At 47.7% G+C, this 23,271-nt stretch overlaps 1 protein-coding gene across 1 annotated transcript in view; it reads right to left on the bottom strand.

The window, feature by feature from the left end:
- Positions 1-23,271, bottom strand: part of PHKA1 (phosphorylase kinase regulatory subunit alpha 1) — a 72,920-nt gene that overhangs the window by 12,859 nt on the left and 36,790 nt on the right. Inside the window, exons 15-26 of the mRNA XM_069062393.1 lie at positions 17,257-17,366; positions 15,473-15,617; positions 13,402-13,480; positions 12,468-12,649; positions 11,178-11,354; positions 10,005-10,099; positions 9,415-9,554; positions 6,355-6,511; positions 5,556-5,635; positions 3,899-3,977; positions 3,644-3,773; positions 1,565-1,666 (exon numbers count right to left, since the gene is read on the bottom strand). Coding sequence (XP_068918494.1) covers positions 1,565-1,666; positions 3,644-3,773; positions 3,899-3,977; positions 5,556-5,635; positions 6,355-6,511; positions 9,415-9,554; positions 10,005-10,099; positions 11,178-11,354; positions 12,468-12,649; positions 13,402-13,480; positions 15,473-15,617; positions 17,257-17,366 — 1,476 coding nt within the window. The remainder of the gene's footprint in view (positions 1-1,564; positions 1,667-3,643; positions 3,774-3,898; positions 3,978-5,555; positions 5,636-6,354; positions 6,512-9,414; positions 9,555-10,004; positions 10,100-11,177; positions 11,355-12,467; positions 12,650-13,401; positions 13,481-15,472; positions 15,618-17,256; positions 17,367-23,271) is intronic.

Here is a 23,271-nt window from a genome sequence, read left to right as displayed (position 1 = left end):
TGGCAGGAACAGAGGGAGAGAGGAGAGTAGGAGAAAGAGGGAGAAGGAAGAAAGGAGGGAGGGAGGGAGAGGAGGTGAGGGAGGGGGTAGGGGAGAGGGAGACAGACACACAAAGAGAGGGAGAAAGAGGGAAGGAGCAAGAAACAGAGACCCTCAGAGGGAAAGCATGGGGCCCAGAAAGCCAGGGACCATTTGGCTTCTGCCAGTGGGTGCTTTCAGCTAACCAATCCACCCTCACTCACTTCACCAGCTCTGGGGACTTCCTCTGAGCCCCTCACTGAGAAAAGCCCAGGGGCAGCTCAAACACAACATGTGCCAAACCATCTGTCTGTGGCACCCCCTCCCATTCAGACCTCCAAGGTGGTAACCTTGACATTATCTCCACCAAGTCTCACCTGATCAGTTACCAAGTTCTAGCAACTGGACCTGTGACATTGCCTGCATACATTTCCTCCTTTCCACTCACTGGACTCCTGCCTTAGGACAGACCCTCAGCTCCATCATCCTGGCCCATGGCCTCCTCAAAGGGAGCACTAATTGTTGGGGGATTGGCAAGGCATTATATACCACGTGGTGGCTGACCTGAGGCCCAAGGGCAGCTCTGGAGGAAGCCCCGCTAAGAGAAGGGAAGGAAAAGGGTCAAGAAGGGAAGATCGAGGAGAGTTCAAGCACTGTTGGTACTGAGAGCCAACCATGAAAGCCACGTGATAACTCAGTAAGAGCATTATGGGCACACAAGGATGTTTTCCAGGACAAGGGGATTTTTACAAAATAGGATAGAAATGTGCCAATGAAAGGCAATGAGCCAACTTACAAAATAAAAAATGGACAGAATCTCCACTGGGCTCAGATCCACTAAGGAATCTGCATGCCCACTGGCATTCACTGGTGCCCGCCAGCCTCCATACTCTTGTACACACTGTTCCCCATACATGGAATGCCATCCTTTCCAACTCACTGCTTGAATTCATGCCCATCCTTAAAGGTCTAGGCAAACATCACCTCCACTGAGGAACACTGCCAGGAGGGAATCCCTGCCCACCCTCAAAACCTCACACAGCCTGTTCATCTGCAGCTCTCTGGTGCCATGTGTGCTGGTTCTGCTGCTAGACAGGAAGCTAGGGATAGCGTGTCCCCACCCAAGGATGCTTTTTGGTACACTGCCCGGCACATAGGGGCCACTTAAGAAGCACCTGCCGTCATAGAGTGTGGCTGACTGGACTGGACTGTCTTCTCTCATTCCCCCCCCCCACCTGGCACCATGGCAAAGCTGAGTAAATATTATGTTCTAATGGCCTGGAATGAGCTGCTGCCATCTTGGCTACTGCCAAAACCACAGGCACAGATGGAGAATTTGTTAAAGCCTTGAAGTCCAGGGCAAAGGTGAGAAGGCCTGCCAGCGGAGAGCCCAGAACCACTCAGTACTTGGGCCTTCTGGGGGCAGAGGTGCAGAAACACCCATCCCCCCAACTTCCTACTGTGACAGCCACAAAATAGGTCCCCAAAGCCCCACCCCAAATCCACTCTGGCCAAACTGGCCCAGACTGAAGTGCTTAAAGCTCACCGCTTCTTTCCACGCCAAACTCTTTGCCACTGAGAATGTGGTGTAAGAGATTCTTCATGGCTGAAGGACTGAGATTCATCAGACTCTCTGTGGCTTCTTCAGCTGCACGTGAGAAAACCAAAGATGGAGTGGGGGGCAGAGATCATTGAGGCTTATGGCCCCTGCTCCCTCCCCCTCTTCCCCACTTTCCTTCAGGACCCATTTCCATTTTCATGATCCACTGTATGGGAAGAATACATTCCTTGCACCACATCAATCGTTCCAGAAGCATTGTTAAAGGCGGCTGAAGAGCTGCCTCTGGTCTTCGAGTCAGAAAGAGCCAAACTCAAGCCCTGCTTCTGACACCTCCTGGCTATGTGACCCTCCATAGGACCTTAGCTTCTCAAGGATCTGGGTAGCTCTCTGAGACTCAACATTGAGGGGAAGGGCACTGACCTACATGGGATGAGGGAATTCTCATGAGCAGGGAATCATAGGCTTGGTCTTACACTCTGTGCCAGGTACCGGGGACACAGGTACCAAAAAAAACCTGTCACACATATATGAGACTCCATAAAACAGATACTGCTCTTTGGTATATGCGAATATCAGGCCCAGCTGACTCAAAGGCTTGTCATCCAGTCTGGGCATTAGATTCTTTTGCCTTTTCTCCTTAGCTACTAAATGGCCCCATTACTGCTTGTTCTTGACTTCATGGAACCAGAGATGGTGCAGAGAAGGACAAAGGAATCAATGGGATCAAGGTATCCTAGGCTTTAGGGCTGGAAGGAACCTTCGGTCACTTGTTTCAGTCATTTCCAACTCTTTGTGACCCCATCTGGGGTTTTCTTGGCAAAGATACTGGAGTGGTTTGCCATTTCCTTCTCCAGCTTATTTTACAGATGAGGAAACTGAGATAAACAGGGTGAAGTGACTTGCCTAGGGTCACACAGCTAGTAAATGTTTGAGGCGAGATTTGAACTCAGGTCTTCCTGACTCCAGGCCTGGCACTCTATCTACTGTGCCACCTAGCTCCATGAAAGGGGCCTAGACATTACCTACCGTGTTTCCCCGATAATAAGACACTGTCTTATTAATTTTTTTGGACAGAAAAACACCAGAGGGCTTATTTTCAGGGGAGGGCTTATTTTAATGAACATTGACAGCAATTTTAATAAACAGGTAAATGTGAACAAAAAAAAATGTACCTTTATTCAATAAGCAAATCACTGGGGAAGAACAGGATGACGCGCTCACTGCTGCAGCTCTGATTGGATGCAGCTCGGAGCGTGGCATGCATTTCACCCGGTGGAGGCGGGGGGGGACGGTGCATACAGAGGGTACTGTAATGTAGCGTGTAGTGCAGGGGATCACCTTCACTACAGTAGCAATCTCAATAGGGCTTATTTTTGGGGGGAGGGCTTATTTTAGAGAAATCTTACACAGTAAGGGGAGGGCTTATTTTCGGGATAGGTCTTATTATCGGGGAAACACGGTAGTACATGGACCTAGAATTTCAAGGGTCTAAAGCAGGTCTGTGACTCTTGACATCAGGAAGGACGGGCAAAGAGACCATGGCCTCCACTATCCAAACCTGCAAACTCTACAGTCAGAGCTTGGTTTTGATCTTGTAGATAGCTGGGAGCCAGGCTTTGGCTGCCCCCTTAACCTCGTCTTTCTTCCCTTTCACTTGATGGATGGAAGTTCCCAACGTTCTGTCCTTGGCCTTCTTGTCCCTCACCAGGATGTCTGACTAAGCGCCCCCGTGCCGAATTCATCCACTGCCCCTCAAAACCTTCTTCTCCCCTTTAGGTCTCTACTTTTGCTGATGAAATCACTACCTCACTAGTCATCCAGGCTCAAACCCTCCAAGTGATTGTGGAAGCCCCTCTTCCTTCACACCTTATGCCCAACCAGTCCTTTGCCAGTGTCTGACAAAGTGGTAACCAGCTGGCCTAGGAGCAAGCTTGCTGGGGCAATTTGGGAGTTGGCAGTATGGGCAGCACATGTGCCAGGCTGCTTTGTCTTCTTCTGGAAGCAAGAGGCTAAAAAACAAAAGTAAAAGCAAGTCCCTTGGGAGAGTGCTGCTCAATGAGATACCTGAGCAGTGTAGAGACTGTACCAGCTCTGTTGCCATGACCTGGATAATGAGACCAATCCGGAGCCGGAACATCTCAGCAAAAAGGCTGGGCTGAGTTCGCATGTACATGGCCAGGTACACCAGGATTTCCTGGACACGGAAGGGGAGACAAGAGCAGGGAAGTCAGGGGACTCTGGGGCTCTCAGCAACCAACAAGGAAGTCACCTCACCCTTGAAGGCGCTCGGCACCAGGCCAGGCCTGGTCACTTGCTTACCTGGGTGAGGATGGAGATGTTGACATCGTTCTCGCTGGCTTCATCGATCAGCTTGGTGAGCTCCTCGTAGGGTAGAGGACTAAGGGACAAAAGCTTCCATCATTGCAAAGCATGTTAGCCCCATCCCTGGAATTCAGCACATTCAATCTGTAGGCTCAGAAAGCGGCCCATTCTCCAAGGCTGTCTGGTCTGCCGCCAGCCATCATATCGCTTATCCCGTGTTCTCAGAATCACCTTTCACATTACAACAGCTCTTCCCCTGTCTCCTCCCCTCCCCCCAAGGGAAGGCGCTGTGCTGTCATGGAAAGATCTGTCTCTGCTACTTATTCTCTGAGTTGTGGCCTTGAGCAAGTGACAATTTCCAAGATCCCTTCAGACCCGTTAACTGTCATCCAGTCTGGGCATTAGATTCTTTTGTCTTTTCTCCTTAGCTACTAAATGGCCCCATTACTGCTTGTTCTTGACTTCATGGAACTCAGAGATGGTGCAGAGAAGGACAAAGAAATCAAAGGGCTGGAAGGAACCTTTGGTCACTTGTTTCAGTCATTTCCAACTCTTTGTGACCCCAACTGTGACTCTCAGAGAAGGCAGCCTGGCTTCAAAGCCTAGTTGTGTGCTCTTAGGCACTTCCTCTCTGTAGGTTTCAGAGCAACCCATGGGCACCAGCTGCCAGTTCAGTTTTCTCTGGCTTCACTTCATCCCACAACAGAAACCAGCCATAGTCTTCCTTCCACGAACTGTACAATGGCTCCCGACTAGAGCTTGCCCCAAGTTCCAAGTGGGAGCTTGAACACGGGGCCCCTGCCATTCTACCTCATTTTGGATACCCCTCCTCTCCTGCTGCCCCTCGTCCTCTGCGTTCCTGCTCCAGGGAGCCAGGTCAGAAGCACCATGGGGACCAGGACCCTTCTTCCCTCATACAGCAGCGCCCACTTCTTCTGTGCTCCCCAAAGCAACACTCCTGTTCTTTGGTCTTCCCACCCGCTAACATTTGGCACTACTGTCTAGCCAAGGCACGGTGAGGCGGGCTTCACGGGCGACCTGGATGGCCCTCGTCACCTTAGCTCTGTATCAGTTAATGATGACGCACCATAGGCTAGAGACAGTTCTTAGTCTGGAATTAGGAAAACTGGGTTCCAATCTTGCCTCTGCACTGTTAGGTGACCCTGGGACTTGACCTTTATGGGCCTTAGGCAATTCTACCAAATTTCAGACAGACCATGACCCTCCCCATAGTGCCACATACACGTATTGATGCCCAGGCACATATACATTTGGTTGTTGATCAGTCGTTTTCATTTGTGTTCAACTCTCCATGATCCCATTTGGGGTTTTCTTGGCAGAGATAGAGTGGTTTGCCATTTCCTTCTGTAGCTCATTTTACATATGAGGAAACTGAGGCAGACAGGCTTAAGTGACTTGCTCAGGGTCACATAGCTAGTATCTGAGGCCAGATTTGAACTCAGGGAGATGAGACAATATATATGTATGCAGGGATACAGGATAGTGACCCCAGAAAATGCCTCTGCTTTTGCATAACTAGGCTGGGCTTGCCTCATGCGCATGCACGTGCACACACACACACACACACACACACACACAAACACAAACACACAGACCCTAAGCCAGCTCTAATAAAGCAAACCAGCTGACTCACGCAGAGATAGTTTTCTCCCGAGGCTCTGGAGGGAATCCCACTGTCAAGTGCTTCTGGTGAGACAGTAGATCTGTGCAGGCCTAAAAGACAGTCAAATATGCCAGGATTTCAATGGCTACCTCCCTGGTGGGAGACAGAGGGAGGGCTAGTGAGAGCTGGCCTGGACGCCCCTCCCTCAGCCCTTCCTGAAGCATCCAGCTGCCTTCCCTGACCACAGCAGCTCTGGAAGTCAGTCTAATGCAGGCGACAGCTGCAAACCTCAAGGGAATCCACTTGTTCAGGCCCTTGTGTGAAATGGACGTAGCTCCCTAATGGAAAACTATCTTTTTGAAAAAGCCTTCACATCATTTACTTTGTTATTGTCAAAAAACGTTCCAAATTCAAAGCCACCGTCCAAAAGTTATTTAAGTGATTCTGTCCAATGAGAAGCGGGGTAGTGTCAAAATAGGCAAGCCCTGGGTTCAGATCCTGCCTCTGTCACACACTGGCTATGGGACCATGGACAGTTTTCCAAGATGATGAGTTTGAGGCAAATTGCCAATGTTCATCAGGAAAAGGAGTTCCACACTGGAAGGCCCCTACACCAATGAAGTCGCAGATCCAGACCCTCCGGTCCCCCAACAGACATCCAAAAATGAAAAGAGACATCAAGTCAGAAAGTATTTGGGAGTGATATTAGCACTGTGCCAGGCATTGTGGGCAGAATGAAGCCTAAGAGGTGGCTATTTAAACTCTGTGAGGCCACCAGAGCCTTTCCTGTGGTTTCTTTCCCACATCCCTTGTAAACAAGGGGTTCTACCTCATCCAAGGCTTCCACTTTCTTCTTTAGAATGCCAGAGATGTAGCGGATCAGGCCCCAGTGATGTGCTTCCCCAGCTTTGCCATACAGGGTGATGAGGAGCTCCCGGACCGTCCCACCCTCGTCATCAGGCATGGCAGTATTCCAGTCAGGACCCCTAAGTTGGGAGAAACAGGAGGAGAGACTGTCCAGAGCTTGCAATAAGCTGTCCCAACACAAAAATCTGTCTTTTAAAGAACAGGATCTCTCAATCGTGCCTGGCTCCAAATTATAGAACATCTTCGTTTCTGGAGAATCCAAACTGTGGGTGACCCAAAGGGCAGAGGAGAGAGATGCACCTGGTGGGAAGATGGAGGCACAGCATTCAAGGCATACATGATGCCACTGCCAGAAGGCTGCAGGCTGTACTGGGACTTGGGGCAGGCCGTGAGGATTTAGCCACAAATTACTTAGGACAAGAAGGTACCGAGGTATTGGGGTGTGCAGGGACTCCCACAGAAGAGCCAGTAGAAACCTACTGCATGCCCAGACTGGGCTAAACCATGGGACCAAACTGTCTCTGCACTCTAGCACTTTATATTCTTTCGACAGGAGAAATAAGACACTCACTTTTCCCTCTAGGGGAGGAATCTGCTGTCTGATCACCCAAAGCTCTACTCCCAGACTTCTGCCCTCTGCAGCAATGGCCCTGCCCCAGACCGCCTCCCATCCCTCCTTTCCCTACCCCCTCCTCAGGGAAAACGCCCATTCCCTTGTGGGCTAGCAGGCAGAGCAAGGAGCGACCAGATCTGAAAGGGGCACCATCCCAGAAGATCCGGAATTTGAAAACGTGATACTTTTTAACTCAAAGAAGTGAAATCCATATAAATGTAGCTTCAGAGAGCATGAAGAGTCAGCTCTGCCCTTAATGACTGCTAACCCCATCACAAGCCATTAAGCCTTCCCTGCCTGATCCAACCTACCCTCCCAGCCTCCATGGCCATTGCTCCCCCTCCCACGCACCATAATCCAGCCAAAGTGGCCTTCTCTCTGTCCATCTCTCATGGCCCGGCCTTCCCCTCAGAGAGCCGTCTCCTCCTTTAGCCACCACCTTGCGCATGAAGGCCTTTGGGTTCACAAACACAAGTCCAGCTCTCATATTATTGATACTCTCTCAAAAGCCCTCACCTGCCAGTGTCTTAATTTACTCATTTCTCATGAGCAACTTTTCCACCTGACCTCAGCTACACACATAGATTATCATCCTCTTGACCCTGCCATGACCCCTATGTGCTCCACTTCCAAGTACGTGACCTCCCCAAGTCCTCTTACCTAATCATCATCTTCAATCATTCCTTCTTTCCCTCTGTCTCATGAACCCCAACCCTGTTCTCTGTTCTCATTGTGAGCTCCAGGCTACCCCCACCCCCATCCCACCCCTCAGTTCTTTCCCAGGCCATCATGCTATAAAGGTTCCACTCCCCTTCCTTCCTCATCTTGTCCCTTTGGCGAATATGTATTATCCCCTACACTTGAGATCCTGGTACCCTTATCCTGTGGCGAATCTTACCCTGCCAAGCCCCAACCTTGGATCACTCCCAACATCCACTGCCTTGGCTCCTACTCATAAGCTGCTCAGTGGAGTTGTACAAAGTGACAACATGAATTTATGTTACACAATCTCAGCTGGGCTCTTACTTCAGCAAAGCAATCGTTTTAAACACTCCCTACTACATTCACTAACCAAGTCATCACAGTGGCTATTCCTAACCTTTTCATCCTGTCTCAAACCTCTCATGGCTCCCTTCTTTCCATCTTCTCAGGCAAGGATTTTGTTTCATACTTCCCTGAAAAAAAAAATTGGTGCTCATTCACCAAGAGCTCTAATCCCTCTTCATCTTCCTTCCCTCAAATGCCTTCTACCAGTCTCTTCTCCTTCCCTCCTGTCTCACCAGAAGGGGGGGTCCTTCTCCATGCCAGGGCAAAAACATGTAGTCTTGATTCCCTCCCATTCTTTCTAGCAGACTGCCCCTTCTGTCATCCTTACTCTGTCTCTTATCTTCAATCGCTCCCTGACTACAGGATGCTTCCCTAATGCCTGCAAACACGCACGTGTCTCCTGTGAGCCATCATCAATCTCTCCTCTCCTTCCTGGCCAAACTTCTTGACAAAGCTGGCCAGTCATTGCCTCAATTTCCTTTCCTTTCATTACCTTCGAAACTCTCAGCAATACAGCTTCTGATTTCATCATTCAGCCAAAGCAATTCTCTGCAAGGTTTCCAGTAATTTCTTAATTGCCAAATCTCACTCCTCATCCTTCTGACCTTGGCAGCCTTTGACACGAGCCCTTCTCCTGGATTCTCTCTCCTCTCTAGACTTCTCATTCTCTCCTGGTTCTCCTCATACCTGTCTGGCCATGCTGAATCTTCTTCCAGATCACACCCACTAATTCAGGTTGGAGCCTGGCCTGGGATCTCTTCCCTTCTCCCTCCATGGTATCTATATTAACCCTCAGTTGGTGATCTCATCATTTCCCATAGATTTAATGCAGTCAACTATGAGAGAAATCCATACTCAGCCCTACTGGCTCTGCTGGCCTTCAGGTCCATATCTCCAACTGCACACCCCATACGCATCTCAAACTCAAAATGTCCAAACAGAATCCATAATGTTTTCCCCCAAATTCCTATTCCTTTTCACAGCCATCCAGGTCATGACCCTGGTGTCATCTCAACTCTTTACTTGCATTCATTCCACAGAGCCAATCTTTGGCCAAATTTTGCCATTTCTACCTTCACAAAACCATTTCCACTCATTTTTCACTCAGTCCCCCCATCTCTCTGTCTCTCCCTAAGATCCATGGGTATTTATCTCAGCCATGACCACTCTAACTCTGCCTCCCTCCCACGCTGCTCTGCCCAAGTAAAGAATGAAACCAACAAGAAGGCCATTGGATTTTACACCTTACTCATGGGTAATCGAGCCCTCCCCACACTCATACGTTTCAATGTGTCATCTACAGAGTTAAACACCCAACAGGGACTTCTTAAGCTTCAAAATAACCTAGTCAGGGCTACATACTTCATGGTGTAAAGCACATAGAGGATGTCGGCTTGGTCCTGTAAGCTTTGGCACTCATGCAACTGGGCCACCAGGGCTTGGAAGTCTATTTCCCCAGATTCATCCCGGGGAAGGTGCATCTCCACATGGACAGAAGGAGCCTGTAACAACGTAATGGAGCAGGGAAGGAGAAGGAGAAGGCGAAGGAGGAAGGGAAAGGGAAGAAGGAGGGGACAGGGAAGGAGGGGAAGGGAAGGAGGGGACAGGGAAGGAGGGGAAGGGTACCCAAATGTTTTTCAGTCAATCAGGCAGAGCCCTCAGACCCAATCAATCTTTTCCCTCCAATCCCCATGTCTATCAGAGGGCTGTAGCTCTGATGGGAGTGTCAGCATCTGAGGAAAATACAAAGCCAGAAGCAGCTGGTGCCTCAGGCCTCTCATCTGCAACCAAACCAGAGAGAATACAACTAGTTGCCGTCAAATAAAAGGAAACTGGTGTTTTCCTGGCCCACTAGTTGTACAGAGGAAGCCCCAGCAGTGGCCACTCACTCGGATGCATCAGTGCCCATTTTCCAGAGGGGTACCAGTGGCTGGGGGTGCTCTGTCGGTTACCTGCTCAGCTTGGGGAGGGAGAGGCGTGGTGTCCAGGAAGCTGAATGAAGTCCGGGAGGCTGGCAGTAACTTTGTGGGAAGGTATATGTGAGCATCTGGAAGAAGTTAACGTTGGAGGATTGGAGGCATTGGGAGACAGAAAAAGCTACCCTGGGCCTCTGAAAGTGATTGGTCCCTGCTTCAGGAAGCCTGGTTCCCACTTACTGCATAGTTCTGAGGAGCACCCAAGAGAAACCAGCCCTTTGGGGTGAACAACTCCAAGGGAAGCTTCGAGTTTCGATTCAGAGGGGGAAGGAACCCCCTCATTTTACAGGTGAATAAACTGAGGATCCAAGAGGTTAATTGACTATCTCGAGGTCACACAGATTTGAACCTAGGGCCTCTGCCACCAAAGCCAGGATTTTTTTCTACCAGGTCATGTGACTCAGGTTAGCTCAGGACATACAAGACAGCCAAGGTGGCCTGGCTTACAAAGCTATCTGGTGCTTCTAGGTGAGGGCATCCCCTCTCTGTGCCCATCCTAGACCCATGAAATGGATAGGAGGCCCAGGGAGAAGGATGAAAGAAGGAAGGTGAAACAATTGCCCAAGCAGGGGGCAGCAGAGCGGGGAACCCCACTCCTCATCTGAAGGCTAATGGGTGTACTCTCCCTCTGGCTACAGGTACTGTGCTGCCTGCTTTCAGTGATGCCAATGGCAAATTCCACTGCGCCTCTGGGTGGGGAGGGGTCAATGGCTTATAGATGGCAAGGCCACACATGCTAAGTTTGCCCAGCTTGCACTCCCAGCCATGGAGCACTGCTCTCCTTGGAGCTCAGAAGACTGACAACAAGCTCCATGACAGGCCCTGCTGAAGGATGGGAGGCTGGGCGAGGCTCTAGGCACACCCTCTAGGTTCTGTTTCCCTCAGTCTTTTGTGGCTCTTGGCAATATCATGTTCCATTTCTCCTCCACTCACAAAACTATCTCTAAGGGAGCAAAAGAAAGGTCTCTCCCCTTCCCCCAGGGGCCTCCTCTCTCCCCTTCCCCCAGGGGCCTCCTCTTTCCCCCTCCCCCAGGGGCCTCCTCTCTCCCTAGATCATAGGTGGCTCCCCCTCCTCACTTCTAGGCCTTTATCTCCCTCCTCTCCCTCCTCTCCTTCTCCTCTTCCTCCAGGGAGCCATGGGCTACTCACTCTGTACATGCAGGTCCTTAGCCTTGGTCACCAAGGACACGAAGTCACAGGTTGTTTGCACCGCCGTTCGGAAACGACAGAGTCCTCCCTGCTGGGCACTAGGAGACTGTGTGGGCTTGGGTGCAGTGTGCTTCAAAAGGTGGTCCAAGTACCACAATACTTCATCACTACCACGGACTTCAGGGTTAGTGCAGGAGCAGGAAGAAAAGGGCACAGCTTAGTTCATTCCTTTACAACCCACCCCAGACAAATCAAAGACTGAGCTTGGGCTCAGCCAGCTCACCACACACAGGGGGCCACAATAGAAATTCACAGGAAGAAAATGATCGTGGAGCCACTTGGCAAACCCCAACCTTTAGATTCGTTCATTCAGGAATCATTGACCAACCACTGACCCCTTACTGATGTGCACCCACCTTGCTGGGGGAATCCAAATGAGAGATAGTCTCTGCTCTTGGTTTGTTATAATCTAGTCAGGGAGATCATTATAACATGGGGTAGGAAGGGAACCTTTTTCCTCACAGCATACATGGAAAATGCAAGAGGGACCCAGCTGCAGAGATGGGAGAGCCCTGAGAAGCAGTCTGGGTTGACCAACTCTCTCATTTGATAAAGGAGAAAACTGAGGCCCAGACAGACCAAGTCACACAGGTCATGACAAACAGAACTGGAACCTGAATGCTCTGACTCAAACAGAAGCGCTTTTCTGTCCAGAGCAATCATCAGTGGTGTCATGATGGGGGTGGCATTGAAGCTTGGGCTTAAAGCACAGCTGGGGTCTCAAGAGGGTGAGATGGATGTGGGCTGGGGGAATTCAAGGGGAGGGAACAGAAGACATATGCAAGAAAAGGGTACAGGATCATGGGCACAAGTGGCAAGGTCAGCCTCAGAAAGAGGGGAGGATACCCACATGTTGATATTCTCACCTCTTCTTCCTCGTCCTCCTCTATGGGCTCAGGGAGCCTCCTTTCGTTTTATTCTTCTGAGAGGTGACATTGCCCCCTGACCCTCCCCTTGACCCTTTGCACTCTCCGAAGATGAGAAGATAAAGGCCCTCTTCTCTACCTTAGAGTTTCTGGCCCCTTCCACCCAGCTTCTTCCTCTTCCTGTCTCCCTACAACATGCTGCCAAAGCGCCTGTCTGTCCCCAGGCCCCAGGGCCAAGGGATATGTCCAGCTGCCCAGGACGTTCACCCAGAAGCAGACCACAAGAAAGGGCAGCAATTGCAGCAGATTCAGTCAGGGTGAAGACAGGGAAGGGAGAGTGCTAGCAGCAGCGGCCGTGGCCTACCGTGTTCGGGGGAAGGGGAGTCATCCAGCCAGCTGTCTAAGGACAAGTCATCATCAGCATAGTCATCTTCATCATCGTCATTACCCCCACCGTACAGCTTCCCCTCCTGGCCGGGGTCCATGAAGCTCAGCTGTGTACAGCATGACGTTGTCAGGAACTCCGACAGTTTGCCTGCTTGGACCCTGAGAGGAGAGGGGCAAGTGGGCTGTGATGCCTCTGGAACTCCATGTTCTTCAGGGGAAGTCTGCAGATTTAGACTGGGGACCTCTGTTAGGGGCTCCCTCGGGCTATGGCAGAGCAGTATCACATCATGCCTGTGCTGATTCTGAAACTGCGCCAACAAGGCCAAGGGAAATGTCAGTAACCAAGAGGCAGCAAATACATGCTAAGCTGGCACCGTGCTGACATCCCCAAATGGAGTAACTGCTTTGTTCCAACCCCAGCCAGGCATCCAGCAAACCCATGTCTGTGGCCACAAAGGGAACCAGAAGAGAGAACAAGTCTAGGAGCATGAGCCCCAAAGAACCCCAAAGCCATCCATGCTTTGGGAGGTGACAGTCCAGAGGAATGGAAAGTGGTTCAGCTGGAGTCAGCGGGCTCCTCTCTGCCTCAGTGCCCTATAGCATATGTTTCTGTTTGTAAGCTAGAGTAGGAGTAAATAGGATCCTCTTGGACCCCCAAGGTCAGGACTCAAACTCCAGAGCTCTGCCTTTCAGTTGGGGCTGTTCTCAAAAGCATCTCGCCATCTGGTCTCTGACACTGAAGCAGTGAGAACAGCCCCCCTCATCACAGAACACCCAGATCCTTGGCCTGATCCATGAGGCAGCCAGTACCCAGCACCAAAATGGGATCCAGCTGGGGATGAAGGGATCTGTGGGCTCTCCTGAGCTGGCCAACAGTTCTGTCCCATGGGCCAGCGGGAGAGGTCACTTACCTGGCCCCACCAAAATAGCCATCCTGCATTTTTCTGAGCACAGCCAGGACAGATGCATTTATAGTGGTTCCAGATTCATCTTAATATAGAGAGAAGAAAGAAATATTGAATGCCAGAACTCTGAGGTTGTAAAAAAAAGTAGCAAGTGTTTTCAATTGCCCCATCAAAGACGATGGAGCCAATGAACTGTTTTCCCTCCCAGCCCTGAGTGGGGAGGGGGCTGTGTGGCATTTTGGAAGGGCAGCCATTAAAGATACTGACTGAAGCTTGGCATGGGAGTGCCCAAAACCACACCTCTACACCCTCAATAAGATACGGATACACTCATGGAACCTCCATGGAGTCCAGCCTTGGCCCAGAGCAGACCCCTTGGATGGACTCTGGGACTCACCCCTAGATAAGGCCAGATACCTGGAGAACAGGATGGATTCTAAGCTAGCCTTCCAGGCATTTTGGGCTATTCCAAGAGAGCCCTGACCAGGGACCTCCCTAACATATCATCCCCCAAAGCAAAGATCCCAACAAGCATTCTAAAGAGCTCTAAGTATCCTCAGGCCAGCCATGGTGGACCTGAACTTTTTCAGGGCTTACCCCCCATCTCTTCCTCCCAGCTGGAGTGCTGGGTCCAGCCCTACCTCAGATACACATGAGATGTCAGAGGTAGGTTGTGGTCTCTGTGGGGGAGAGGGGAAGGCCCCCCCCCAAAAAAAAAGCCCAGGGCCTCAGTTCCTCCTTGCTCTCCATTCTCCACCCACTCCTGACTGCTCCTGTGACATGAATCCCTACCTGCTGACACCTCCCCACTGCAAGGCCCCACTGCTCCACAGCTGCATTATGGGAATAGCTCCCAAACGGCCAATCTTGCTGCTGCTGGCCTGCCTGATCTGGCCACCATATTCCTTCCAGCATTGCCCTCCCAGCTCCCTGTGTCATAATGCATTAACGGTCAATTCTGCTAGGCCTCAAGGCACTTTAGGACCCCAGCTCCATCTTCCCAATCTCCCCTTCATTTCCCCTCCTGCTCTGGATTCTCCCCAGAACCTGCTCATTCCTGCCCCTGAGTTTTAGCCATCTGGAGCCCTGAGAAACATTTTCAAGACTACAAAGTGCTTTCCTCACAACAATCCTGGCAGGGAAGAAGGACAGGCATGAGAACCACCATGTTCCAGGTGAGGAAACCAAAGTCTGAAGTGGGTAAATGACTGGATTGGGGCCCAGAGCCAGTGACCTGGGCCTCCTCCTGGTAAGCCGAATTGCCCCCAGGAGATGCTCAGGCATTTTCTTTACAATGACTGAGGCAGAGAGAGGCAGCTGGCAAGTGTCAGGGAGTGGGAGACCCAGGCTGGAGTATGGGCTCTGCCACCAACTCACCATGTGACCTTGGGCAAGACATTGCCCTCCAGCCTCTTCTACAAGTCTGAGTGCTCAGTCCAGCCCTCCCTCCATCACTAAGCCGGCACTCTCCTCTTGGGCCATGTTACAACCTGGAGAGCCTGGCTCACTGAACGTGGCATTTATAAATTCCATTACACATTGCCTTACATTGTTTTATGGGAGTCTACCTGCTCTCCAATGACATTTTAGACTTCTCAATGGCAGGGCTTGGCACAGTCAATACTCAGTAAGGTCAAGAGGAGTATGAACGTGCTGACTGATGCTGATGCTGGCAGGCCTTCCATGCATGACCTCACCTGAGGCAGGGAGGCGGGCACCAGAGATATTGGCACCTTCACTTGTGCAATGAGAAAATGTCAAGCCAGGTTGCCTAGAGGACCACAGAGCTTAACTGGAACCAAAGGGAACCAACCTAGTGCCCTAGCCTTCACCCTGGCGGGTCACAAATGCGGCACAAGCTAGGTTGGGGCTGCCATTCTTCTTGGCCCTCCAAGAGAACTCAGATTCAAAGTACTCTGGATGTGGCGCTCCCTCGACTGGGTGGGCTTGTGTTACCAGAGAACTTTGGTTCAGCTGAATTCCACTGACCAAGCGGCTTGTCAGTGAGACCAGGAGCTGGGGGGGGCAGCATTTCCTGAGCCTTCTAGAAATCCAGGTGGCCTCCCACAACTCTTACCAAGCATGGTGTGCAGGATGGGGAAGGTGATGGTGGGGCGGCCCGGCATTCTCCAGCGGCTACACAGGTAGGAGAGGTCTGTCCGCAGCATCTCCACTATCATCTTGTTGTCAAGGGCCAAATAGAACTGTTGCTGATCTATGAACTGGTGAAAAAAGGCAGAAGACAGAGGAAATTGCCATCACTAGCATTCAATCCTGTTGAGGAAATGCCCATACACCCACAGCTACACCATGTCCCACAAAGTCACTGCTTCAAAGCTGCCAAGGTGGAGGCACCTACTGATGGGTATGGAGATGCATGTCATGGGCAAGGATGGAAGACTATTCCCCTCACCCCCTGCTCCAGCATTGGGAAACTGTGCCCCATCCCTGCCCGAGACTCAGTCAGTCAGTGAGCATTTATGGCACAGCCTCTGAGGCTTCAGTCAAATGCCTGGGGCTTGGCAGGACAAGATAAATATCAAATTGATAAAAAGAGCAAAATTGGGGGCTTAACATGTGCATTTAGGAAAAATGCTACTCTCTCCAAAGTTACCAATGGTCTCTTAGTTGCCAGATCCAATGGCCTCTTCTCAGTCTTTATTCTCCTTGACCCCTCAGCAGTCACCCTCTCACCCTTGATCCTCTCTTCCCTCTAGGTTTTCAGGACAACACCCTGCCCCTCCCCAGTTCTCCTCCTCCCTCTCCGACTACTCCTTCCCTCTCCTTTGCTGGATCCTCTTCCAGATCAAGCCCACTAACCATAGGTGACCCTCAGGGCTCTGTTTGGGGCCCTTTTTTTTCTTCTCCCTCTAGACTACTTTACTTGGTGACCTCATCAGCTCCCATGGATTTAATGACCATTTCTATGCTAATGATTCTCAGATCTACCTATCCTGTCCCAAACTCTTATCTCCCACCAACTGTCAGACATCTTGAACTGGATGGCCAGTAGACACCTTAAACTCCACATGTCCAAAACCGAGCTCCTTCTCTTTCCCCCTAAACCCTGCCCCCAACCTTCCCCATTCGACTAAGAGCAATACCCTCCTCCCAACCCCTCAGCCTCTCCCCCTAGAAGACATCCTGGATTCCTCATTCTCTTCCCCCTCCCCCCATATCCAATATGGTACCAAGGCCTGTCCGGTGAACCTGTGCTACATTTCCCAGATAGGCACCCTTCTCTCCTCTGACATTACCCCCATCCTGGTGTAGCCCCTCATCACCTCACCCCTGAACCATGGCAATAGCCTGGTGGGAGGCTCTGCCTGCGTCAGGGCTTTCCTCACTCCAGTACATTCTCTACTCAGCTATCAAAGTGATCTCCTTAAAACATAGGTCCAACCATGCCACCCCACTCCCACTCAATAAACTCCAGTGGCTCCCTATCACCTCCAGAAGCAAAGCCCTTCACAACCTAGTCCCTTCCCTTTACAGTCTTCTTATACCTTGCTTTCTGATTTTATACCTTTTATACCTTATACCTTTTCTTTGATTCAGTAACATTGGCCTCCGGGCTCTTCTACCAACAAGACACTCCATCCCTTGGCTCCAGGCATTCTCTCTGGCTGTCCCCCAGGCCAGAAACGCTTTCCCTCCTGTCTTCTGCCTTCCCTAGCTTCCTTTAAGTCCTGCTCAAATCTCACCTTCTATAGGAAGTCTTTCTTCCAGCCCTTCTTAATTCTAGTGCCTTCCTTCTGTTAATTATTGCCTATTCATCCTGGGTGTAACATATGGGACAACAAAAAGCTCATGCCTTCCTGACCAGTGAGTTCCATTCCTTCACCAGCCCATTCTACCTACCTGTGGTGTGAAAGCGAAGATGGTTTTGCGAATGTCATAGAGCTTAGACGTTCCTAGGACTCCCATGTGTCGGTATGGTCTGCCACTGAGTTTCATTCGGCTGTTGCGGCCTAAGACAGGATTGAGAAATTGTCACCATGTTGTTATTAGGCTGGAAACTTGTTTTGAGTGTCCAGTGGAGGTGGGTTACTCTGCTAGGCACCACAGTGGGACAGAAAGGAAGTCAGAAGCATAACTCTTCCCTGTTTTCAAGCTGCTTACACTCTAATTAGGAAGCCAAGATGAACATCCCAGAAAGTTACAAGATGACAAAGACACTATCTAGAAATGAATGACTTTATGAAGCACTAGCTATAAAAGCTTCAGGAAAATCCCAAAGATCTGTCTCAAGGTAGCCAACTGAATTTGAAACATGACCTTGGGGTGTTATCTTTTTTTTTTTTAATCAGCATACTGATTTTAGTCAACATTAGCCAACACCTTTGAAAAGGAATTTTGCCCTAATACATCACTGTTAGAGTTGAAAATCAGCAGAACACTTCAGGAAAGCCATTTGGAAATGTGCAAAGAAAGTAGCTAAAATACTCTTGGACCCAGTGGTTCCACTGCTAGACATATACCCCAAGGAGGCCAATGATTAAAAACAAAGGACAGGCTACATCTAAAACAAAATATTTATAATAACAATTTTTTTTGTGGCAGCAAAGCACAGGAAACAAAGCAGATGCCCACTGATTAAGGAATGGCTAAACAAACTGTGGTACATGAATATAATGTAACATTATTGTTCTAGAAGAATCAACCAATGCTGAATACAGAGAAACATGGAAAGAATTGGAAGAATTCATGCCAAGTGTTTTCCTTATATTAAACCAAACTTGCAATCTTGGTATAAATCAAACCTGATCATACAGTATAATATTTTTAAGATGTTTAAAAAAAATTTAGGGGGCAGAGCAAAGATGACGGTGTAAAACCAGGAAAATTCTGTGAGCTCCCCCCATAACCACCTCAAATACCTATAAAATACGACTCTAAACAAACTTTAAAGCTATAGAACCCACAAAGTGACAGAGAAACAAATCTCCCACTGAAAGCAGCCCACCAGGTGGACAGGAAGGGTTCATTGCAGGATGCTGGGAGCCCAGCCTAGCCCTGCGTGAGCCCCCGGTTTTAGCCCCAGGGTGGCCCTGACCAGCAGCCATTGGAGCAGACCTTGGAAGAGTGGATCACTAGCAGCTGTGGTGGTTTCCAGAAATATCAACCCATAAATGCCAAAGACAAAGTAAAAGGTCAGTGTAGAACTCTGTTAGAACTGGGGAGGATGGAGGAATGGATCTGGCCCCTACCCCCAGAGCTAGAAGTGGCAGAGGCACAGCAGCCCTGCTGCTGCCTCCACGTGGCAGCTTCAGCTCCTGGCCTGCAGATCGTAGGGGGGCCAAGCAAAAATTCAGAGGGTAATCACTCTTGCTTTAACCTGCCTGGATCTGGATCGTGGTCTTGGGTGGTGATCCTGAGGTATGTGACCTGTGAGTCAGAGTTTGTGGGGGCTGCAGGGACAGAGCTCCTAATAGCTCCAGCAACTGCAAAAATCCCAGTGATTTGGGACAAGGCTCTCCTCTCTGGAAGCAGAGTTCTACTGTGGCAAAGAGCTCAAAACTCAAGTAATTGAGTGGCAACATGAGCAAGCAGAGGAAGCAAAGCAAGCACAGCAATCTGGCTTTGGATTCCTTTTTTGGGGACAAAAAGGATCAAAGTATGGAATGGGAGGAAGACAATGAAGTCAGAACTCCTGCACCAAAAGATTCCAAGAAAAATATGAACTGTTTATAGGCCATAGAGGTGCTTAAGAAGGATTTTGAAAATCAAATAAGAGAAGTGGAGGAAAAACTGGTAAAAGAAATGAGAATGATGTAAGAAAATCATGAAAAGAGAGTCAACAACCTGACTGAAGAAAATAACACCTTAAAAAATAGATTAACTGAAATGGCAAAAGAGGCCCAAGAAGCCAATGAGGAGAAGAATGCCTTAAAAAGCCGAATTTGCCAGATGTAAAAAGAATTTCAAAAGCTCACTGAAGAGCATCATTCCTTCAGAATTAGATTGGAGCAAATGGAAGCTATTTACTTTATGGGAAATCAAGATACTATTAAACAGATCCAAACAAATAAAAAAATGGAAGGCAATGTGAAATATCTCATTGGGAAAACCACTGCCCTGGAAAATAGATCCACAAGAGATAATTTAAAAATTATTGGACCACCTGAAAGCCATGATCAAGAAAAGAACCTAGAAATCATGCTTCAAGAAATTCTCAAGGAAAATTGCCCAGATATTTTAGAACCAGAGGGCAAAGTAGGAATGAAAAGAATTTACCCATCACCTCTTGAAAAATATCCCAAAAAGAAAATTCCTAGGAATATTATAGCCAGATTGCAGAGTTCCCAGATCAAGGAGAAAATATTACAAGCAGCCAGGAAGAAATAATTTGAATACTGTGGAAACACAATCAGGATAACCCAGGATCTGGCAGCTTCTACACTGAGGGATCAAAGGGCTTGGAATATGATATTCTGGAGGGCAAAGGAGCTGGGATTAAAACCAAGAATCACCTACCCAGCAAAGCTGAGTATCATGTTTCAGAGGAAAATATGGTCATTCAATGAAACAGAAGACTTTCAAGCATTCTTGATGAAAAAACCAGAGTAGAATAGAAAATTTGACATTCAGATACAAGAAGCAAGAGAAGCATGAGAAGGTAAACAGGGAAAAGAAATCATAAGGAACTTATCAAAGTTGAACTATTTACATTCCTACATGGAAAAACAATAATTGTCACATGAAACTTTTCTCAGTATGAAAATAGTTGAAGGGAATATAAATGTACATATATGTATACATACACATATATGTCTATATAGGAGGGTATATGTGCATATGAATACATATGTGTGTATATATGTGTACAGGTATACATAGAGGGAACAGGATCAATTGAATAGGAAGGGACGATACTTAAAAGGTGAAATTAAGAGGTGAGAGAGGAATATAATGAGAGGAGATGGGGAGAGACAGAATGGGGTAAACTATCTCATATAGAAGAGGCAAGGGGAAATGGTTACAATGGAGGGGAAGAATAGGAAGGCAAAAGGGAATGGGTCCACCTTATTCCCATTGAATTTGGCTTGAGGAGGGAATGACATACACACTAAATTGGGTATCTTGCCTTATAGGAGAGTAGGGGGGAAGGGGATGAGAGGGGGGATGATAGAGAGAAGGGCAGATTGGGGGGAAGGGAAGTTAGAAGCACACACTTTTGAAAAGGGATGGGATCAAAGTAGAGAATAGAACAAGGGGTGGGGTGGGATAGGATGGAGGGAAATATAGTCAGTCTTTCACAATGTATCCACTATGGAAATGTTTTTCGTAACTACACATGCACAACCTATATTGAATTGCTTATCTTTCCAGTAAGGGTGGGTGATGACAGAGGAAGGGAAAGAATCTGGAATTCAAAGTTGTAAAATCAAATGTTTAAAAATTGTTGTTGTTGTTGTTGTTATTATTATTATTTATTATTATTTTACATGTGACTGAGAAATAAGATATATAGGCACTGGGCTATGGAGATCCATCTTGCCCTACCAGAAAGTCAGAGAGGGGATGGGGGAGGATATAGGAGAGAGCAGATTGGGGGAGGTGGTATACAATAGGATCGTTGTTTTGGGGTGGTGGGTAGGGGAAAAACGGGGAGAAAATTTGTAACTCAAAATCTTGTGGAAATGAATGATGTAAACTGAAAATAAATATAAAATTTAATTTAAAAAATTAGAAAAACAAAAAAAGATGTTATTTTAATCTATTTGCTAATATCTAATTTAATGTTTTTATGTCAATCTTTGGGTAATATACTGGTTTACCGTCTTCTTTCCCTACGTTGTCTCTTCCTACCTTTGGTATGAAGACCATATATGCATCATCAAAAGAGTTTGGAAGGGTCCTTTGTTTTTCTATTTTTGCAAACAGTTTATGAAATTTTGGAATTTATTATTCTTTAAATGTCTGATAGAATTAATTTATGAATCCTTCTGGTACAGAAGCTGTTTTCTTTGAGACTTCATTTATGTTTTATAAAATTTCTTTTTCTGATATAGAGTTGTTTATATAAGCTATTTCTTCTGTTAACCTAGGATTTTATTTTAATTTCTTAATTAAGTTATATTTTTAATCAATGAAAATCTGCCTTCTCTCTTCTATTTGAGAAAACAAGAAAACCAAAACCCCTGCTACAAACATGGATACTCAAACAAAAGAAATTCCTGCATTATCCTATTTTATTTCTGTAACATTCCATTTTATCTAAATTATTGGCGTTTTTTTTTTTTGGTATATAATATGACAAAATACTATCAAATGACCTCCTTTAAAATTTGACTTGAAAATATAAGACTTAAGAGAAGCATAAAAAGGTAAACAGGAAAAGAAAATCATAAGGGACTTAACAAGGTTAAAGTGTTTACATTCCTACATGGAAAGATGATATCTGTAACTCAGAAGACCGTTCTCATTACTGGGGCAATTCGGAGAATACAGATAGACAGAGGGCACAGGTGTGAGTTGAATATGAAGGGATGATATCTAAAAAAATAAAATTAAGGTGTGAGAGAGGAATGTATTGGGGGAAAGGGAAAGGGAGGGGGTAGAATGGGGTAAATTATCTAACATAAAAGAGACAAGAAAAAGCTTTTACACTGGAGGAGAAGATGGGGGAGTGAGTGAACCTTACTCTCACCAGAATTGGCTCAAAGAGGGAATAATGTACATACTCAATTGGGTATAGAATTCTACCTTACCTTAGAAGAAAGTAGGAGGGGAAGGGGAGAAGAGAAGAGGGTGCGGTGATAGAAGGGAGAGCAGATTGGGAGAGGGGGTAGTCAGAAGGAAAACACTTTTGAGGAGGGACAGGGTGAAAGGAGAGAAAGAATAGAATAAACTGGGGGGGGAATAGGATAGAGGGAAATATAGTTAGTAATAACAACTGAAAAAAATATTGAAGCAAGTTTTTGTGATAAAGGCCTTATTTCTCAAATATATAGAGAAGTGAGTCAAATTTATAAAAATAGGAGACTTTTCTCAATTGATAATGATCAAGAAATAGGAATAGTTTTCATATGAAGTAAGCAAAGCTATCTATAGTCATAATGATGGGGTGCTTGGGATCTATGTTTGTAATATCAATTTGTAAAAGCAGCCTGTAAAATCACATTCTTCCCCCCCCCCCCCCAGCCTCAGAGCATTAACTCTGCCCCTCCCCCCTGCCAGCACTCTGCCCAGCAACAATTCATGAACTGTGTATTTCTGCTTGGAACAATAACAAGCTACACCTATGAATCCTTCACTAAACCATCTATAAACATTTTATCTTAGGCAAATGTTATCTCCCCCTAGTATGGTGACCATCAGACTCCTTCAGTGTACAATCTGTAGGTTAACTCCTCAGCCAATTATACACATACTGAGTCTCCATTAGCCTTGGTTCCCAACATCCATCTTGTCAAACATGACACTGATGGGTGGCAGACTAGGCACTTCTCAGTCAGCCCTGACCGCTAGCTGGCTTAGTGATCTTTCAGACCTAAAACCACACCTCCAGGTAGCCCCGCCTTGGGCTATTTCCCACTGAATTATGGGTAATACACCTTCAAAGTTGACATTAAAAGTGCATGTTCCTTTAGGCACTGACCACTCCTTAACACCTCCCTAATCCCACCCTTACTCACCTAGTTAGCATAATTGACATCTGATTTACGGTCCTGACTCCTTAAAAACTATACCTATGACTTCTTTAAGTTTGCAGGTTTCCTAAGAACCCCTGCCCACTGTAAAGCGTAACAATAAACTTTTACAATCCTGACTCCAAAGATTGCTTGGGCCTAGTGAATTCCTTCCAGACTGATCACCCAGGGACTCTGGTCATTGATCGGAGTCCCTGTATAACCTATTACCCCCCTCATC

This window comes from Petaurus breviceps, unplaced genomic scaffold, assembly GCF_028583685.1.
Source record: "Petaurus breviceps papuanus isolate PSGF00001 unplaced genomic scaffold, PetGlider_PUasm1.0 90451, whole genome shotgun sequence".
In the NCBI taxonomy this organism is placed as follows: domain Eukaryota; kingdom Metazoa; phylum Chordata; class Mammalia; order Diprotodontia; family Petauridae; genus Petaurus; species Petaurus breviceps.
This window is presented reverse-complemented; position numbering and strand designations above follow the sequence as displayed.